Genomic DNA, 6022 nt, shown 5'->3' on the forward strand with positions numbered 1-6022 from the left:
AGTTAAAGTGACAAGTTACGAGGTAAAGTGACATGGTATGATTAACATTGAGTCTAGTATATATGTAAACAGTATAGTATATGATGTGCGAAGACAGTATAACATATTAACATATTATAGAATGATTAAGTACAGTATAGTATGGGGTATACGATATAGTATAAGGTGCAATGTAATAGTAGTATAACACTATAATAATATAGTAATATAATATAGCATAACATAATATAGTATAGCAGCAGTATAACGTGAAACATGGTACAGTAGATTCAAATATAAACTATATGTCTGTAAAGAAACGTGTAACTAACTCGGAGTCAAACCTACAATAATCAACTCTGAAAGTAGTGGAGTAGAAGTAAAAAGTAGTAAGTCCTAAATGTCCAGTAGGTGGGAGTGTCGCTGCATGTTTCATCTTGCCTCACGTAACGTTATGACGACAACCCGGAAGAAAGCCCAACATTTATTAAGGCGATCTTTCCTAAATACAGCCAACGTTAGTGCGTAGCTTCACCCTAAATGCATAGCTACAACAAACACTCTAGCTACTTTTACAACGTAAGTTACCGGTGTTGATAGTTTTCTTCCATCATAAGGTTGTCTTTAGCTTCAGTGTTATCGCAGTACAGTCCTTTATGTCGCCGTTGTTCTCGCTAACTGGCTAACTGCTAACGTTATATCTGTTTTGACAGAGCGCTGCTGGTGATTCTGCACCCGTCGTGCAAATCGTGTTGCTCGTGGGAAAATGTCGTCTGGCAGGCAAGGATCCTGGACCTTTGTTGTACCTGCAATATTGACCTTCTTGTTGCTGGATGCTGTTGCTTTTGTACAGGCAAAGGTAAAGCATGCAGCTCCACACCTGATGCATACTTTCATAAACTCTCAATAGTGACATTCATAAATTGATTGTTGACCAATATGTCCCCTTCCCCTTTGGTAGTAAATATAATGTTATTTTTGTTCTGTCACTTTACCTTTTTTCATTGTGTAATATATTAATCGTATACTATTTGCTATTTTGTTTATTTAAAGGTCCTCAGTAACCTTAAATGTGTTTTTCTGTTGTCTTTTTCCCCATTATTGAACTAAATTGAGACAGATGTAACCAGTAGAAAGCAAGTAACCAACAGTATAATTAGAGTTCTGTATAGGTATGTAAAGCTCTCAAGTGATAGGGCATACGTTTTATCAGCTTTTTGTTGGGTCATTCAGCTATAGATGAAATGTGTTGTTTGACATTGAAAAATTTTGTTTCTTGTACATTTTTATTTATCAATATGAAGTTTGGTCAGAGTAGATAATTGAGAGCAAGAATTCCTGGTGTATCCAAATAATACTTTTGTCAGTAATGTAAATTGAGGGTCGATAATATCAGCAGTAAATTGTGACACTTGACACAGTTTTGTATGCAGGCAAGACCAAAACAAATGCACCACCCTTTCTCTGAGTTCCCTGTTAATAGTAACGCTTGCATTCAAGTATTTACGCTTCTGTAAATTATTGGTTGGACAACACCTGCGAAACATCTTAAAGGATATCTTTTGACTTTGTTTGGTGCTTCTCTAATCTAATCTAATGTGGCAATTCAGAATTGTTGTGCCTTTCAAGATGGAATAACTTTGTTTACATGCCAAATTGTTTGTACAACTCAGTTTTGTTAATAAGGGAAAGAAAGGGCTAGTGCTATGGGGTAAACAGATAGGTGAGCTATAACATTCAAGTAAGCAGTTGACTAAGTTTGGGGCCACTTAAACCCAATTTTCTTGACAATTACAGAACTTTGAGGATGTTCGCTGCAAGTGCATCTGCCCACCATACAGAAACATCACTGGCCACATATATAACAGAAATGTGTCCCAGAAGGATTGGTAAGAAAAATTATTTAGACTTTCTTTAATCTTGTTTTTGTCCAGTAGAGAGACATGATTAAGAATTTCCCATCCATCCTGACACAGTTACTGTATTACAGTAACTGCCTCCATGTAGTGGAGCCCATGCCGGTGCCTGGCCATGACGTGGAAGCTTACTGCCTGTTGTGCGAGTGCAAGTACGAGGAAAGAAGTAGCAACACCATCAAGGTACCACCAGCTTTCTTTGGGGGCTTTAACTCTGACTTTTGGGGTTCAACAGGGTTGGTGTGATTAAGATAAGGTAGTACTTTATTTATCCCGAGGGAAATTGTTGTGCAGCTGCAGTACAAAGTAGGAAAGAGTGCAAATGTACAGAATGCAAATAAAACAATAAAGAGTATTATGTCACTTAACACAGGTCATTTAACACAGGTCATTTAAAACATTATAAAGTATTTTTAGTGTGTCTTCTTAATCAAAACAAAAATAAATTGTAAGAGAAGCGTGCAATAGTGTCTGTTTACAGAGAGCCGATTTTAACATCTGCTTCTACTGGCACATAGTATGAAGAGTTAAAGGATTTTTGATACCTAAAACTGAAATCGTATCGCACCCAACATGGTTGTCACAATAATTAATAACTAATACAGATAAGATTTCATTGCAAGGTTCTGTTCAAGACAAGCAGGAAGCAACGTTGTTAGGGGTTGATGCCAGCGTGGTATTTTCAAATTAGGTTAGTATTTCTAAATGTTTTCCATTCTGTCTGTCCCAGGTTACTATCATCATTTACCTGTCTGTCGTGGGTGCACTGCTGCTCTACATGCTGTTCCTGCTGCTGGTTGATCCTCTTATTCGCAAACATGACGCTTACACCCAGCCACTGCACAACGAGGAGGACTCTGAGGTAACCATTCAAACAAATATCACTTGTGATCAACACATGATTACATTTTAGTTGAATGTGAAGTCCTTGATTTGTTTTTGTATTTGTTTTTGTGTCTATATGTTCAGGAGATGCGTCCTCCGGTGGACAGTGCTCAGGCCAAAGGAAACACAGTGCTGGAGCGGGTTGAGGGAGCACAGCAGCGCTGGAAAAAGCAGGTCCAGGAACAGCGCAAGACAGTTTTTGACCGCCACAAGATGCTTAGTTAAACCCTACAGTTGACCTTAAAGCCAGTTTAGAGTAGGTAACTTCCCTGGGCTCAGCGCTATTACACTGTCACCAGCTGCACTATTACTAACCTCTTTGTCATTGCTGTGCACTGCACCCCCTGAATAAGTATTTCCTTAAAAATGTAAACACACTGATCTAACAGCAGATGCTTTTTATTTGTTATATGTGACATTTTAGGCTAAAATGGAGTTGTGAAAAAACTGCATGTTTGCCCACTGTTAACGGCTAACATCATCTCAATTATTTCAGCAATTTACAATGCAACAGATTTTGAATGTGTTGATAAAGTAAGAACCATATTTCTCAAAAGTCAGACTTAATAGCTTTTAAGCTTCCTCATGATAATTTGTTTGTTAGCTTCTTGCTAATTTGGTATAATAAGTTGTTTTTCTTGTAGCATAATTTATAAAGTTATCTCAGAACAGGTAAGCTTTATGTATGTGAATGGTCAATTTAGCTATTTGGGTAGACATAATGCCTTACCTATGCTATTGTCAAACATTGCTGATTACAATTACACCACTCATAATTTATTTATGGTTATTATTATCATTTATTTGTCCCCCGTTGTTGTACATAGTAACCTGGACATATTTGGCATAATTTGCACTAATAAATAAATTAAAGGATTGTACATTTTTAGGCTTTGTAATTTTAAAGCTTCTGTTGCTACCTTTTAAAGATAGCCCCAATATGTGCCTCTATTTGTTTCTCTCCTTGTGTGGGTGAATGTGTTACTGTAAACAGCTTGTGAAACAATAACAGATTGTAATGTATAACAATCCATTTTGGCAGGTATATCATCTACCAGGTATTAGTTGTTTGAAAAAAAAAAAAAAAAAAAAATGAAATCTTTTATCTTGAATGTACATGTGGAAACTGATCGGAAAACGGTTTGTTCAGTGAGGTAGGCACAAGGCCACATTTTTGTCCTGTATTTCACTGTAGCGTTTCAACATACTTTCCCATGCAAAGAGAGAAATGGAGAATGGGGCATATGACAGAGCTTTAAAGCAATCCTCAGTGTCATTAATTCTCTGCCACTGGAGAATGTCCTAAATCAGTAAAGCTGCTGATAATGGGGTTAAGTGTGACAGAATCAGGATGCCGTATGGCTTTCAAGGGCCCTCGTGTATCATTATGTCAGTGAATTCCCTCTCGTGTCCTATTCCTGAAGATGTCTGTTGGGGAAATTTTATTACAACACACTGACTCACGTTACCTTACAATGTGAACTACTGAAGTTTATTTATATTTATGGATTGTTTTATCGTTAAAGTGTTTTTGTTTAGTATAATTTCATATCACTGGTATCCATGTTTTGTATTTATATTTATCTCCAGCCTAACTGGAGTATTGCACCACTCATGTCTATACATTCGGCTTGATGTGAAATTAAAAAGATCCCCCCCCAAAATATATAAAAAGATTTTTTTTTCATTCCTCTGCATGTTTGCTGCAAGAGTCACTGCTTTTGTCGATTGACAATAGGGGGTGACAGAGTACACAATATGTGTGCTCTCAGCTTGCGCTCTACTCTATGTATCTCTATGTACTGCTTTATCATTAAATCAATCCTCACATTTGGTGTGGTGTTCAGCTTTTGGGAAAACATTCAACAGTTTCTCCTCTGTCATATTGAAGATTATGTTGTCAATTTGAAAATACATAAGCAGTTGTATCCTACATACATCCTACTTATTTTCTTCCAAAATCCCATAAAGCACTATCCAAACTAATTTCTTTAGTGCTGGGCGATAGTTTAATATTATCATTTGTCGACTTTCAAATTTAAATTGTGTCATGATATGAGCATAGTTTTATATCGTTTTACAAAAGGTTGTGGTCCAAATGAATGATTCTTTGCATGATTTAATCATAAATTCACAAAATGAGGTGTTGGAAGTTCTGGATTTAGATCGTAGTACTGTGCAACATTGAACATCAATTTGATATATTTTTTTTTTGCTCGCATTTTCTACATTGTGACACACATTGGTAACACAGTCACTTTAGCACCTTCTATTTAAGCACTATATAAACATTTAATAATAGTTTGTAACACACCATAACCCAGACATTGTAAGTGTCTTATTAATGTACAGTATTTGTCAGCAATTATTACTTCTCCTATAAAAACATTTTATATTATTACAACTGTGTTTGCCTTCATTATATGTTAACACGCTAGCCTCCATTTATGGGTGCCCTACAGGAGGAGTTATATTTGTTGACAAATCAATGCATAAAAAATGTATCTGCATACACCTACATTATAGTGTGTTATAAACCATTTAATAAATGTTTATATACTGCCTATAAATGTTTAATTGGGGGGTTTACTACAGTGTAACTAAACATGTAACCCATCCCTATATTTTTGGCAGGAAGGATTCCTGAAAGTTTGGCATTCTGTGGCGGACTATCTTAAATGGTCTCCTTAATCATTTCTTGGTCCTGCAGAAATATTTCCACCTGCACAATGTCATACTGGAGGCACAAACATCCAAGTGTAGTTTCCCTTCCTCTCTGTTCACTATTTTTTCACAGTTTAGGGTTCAACACCAGTGTCCAGCAGCAGAGCAGCTGGGTCTGTTTGGAAAGGGATGGCAGGTTCAGGAGGCTGGGTGATATTATGCTACTGCAAGCCCCCGCAAACTGTCTCTCCCCTTCTTTGTGCTCTTTTCCGCCACTGCTGCCCTGCCCCAACCCCCTCTTGATTCCATCTACTCCCACCTTCCACCCCCCCACCCTCTTAACCATCCCCAAGCATGGCCTGTCAATGGTTCACAGTCTAAATTTAAACTACAGGACCAACTGCTACTCCAGCCGCTCTGGGCTCCTGTTATTTTTCCCTGCCGAAGGGGCTTTTTCTGTCAGAGGCCCTCAAACAGGAGGAGAGGCCTGTGGCTCTGCGTGAGGGAGACAGAGTCAGAGGAAGAGGGGAGAGAGGGCAGCGGAGGAGCGCACACAGGATCGGCAGGTCTGGAACCCA

The 6022-nt window shown here is 37.8% G+C and overlaps 1 protein-coding gene across 2 annotated transcripts; it reads left to right on the forward strand.

Moving 5' to 3' along the window:
* Window positions 1–405: 405 nt before the first annotated feature.
* tmem9 (transmembrane protein 9) lies at window positions 406–4610 on the forward strand. 2 transcript variants are annotated; one of them, XM_031283870.2, is made up of 6 exons: window positions 407–558; window positions 693–838; window positions 1777–1868; window positions 1970–2078; window positions 2626–2757; window positions 2865–4451. In XM_031283870.2, exons 2-6 carry the CDS (start codon window positions 746–748, stop codon window positions 3003–3005), a joined length of 567 nt encoding a protein of 188 aa, XP_031139730.1. In that variant the 5' UTR covers window positions 407–558; window positions 693–745; the 3' UTR covers window positions 3006–4451. The 2 variants fall into 2 exon arrangements, with proteins under 2 accessions (XP_031139741.1, XP_031139730.1); XM_031283881.2 differs by lacking the exon at window positions 1777–1868 and having other exon boundaries at window positions 406–558; window positions 1917–2078; window positions 2865–4610.
* Window positions 4611–6022: the final 1412 nt, after the last annotated feature.

Source organism: Sander lucioperca, chromosome 12 (assembly GCF_008315115.2).
Source record: "Sander lucioperca isolate FBNREF2018 chromosome 12, SLUC_FBN_1.2, whole genome shotgun sequence".
Lineage (NCBI taxonomy): Eukaryota > Metazoa > Chordata > Actinopteri > Perciformes > Percidae > Sander > Sander lucioperca.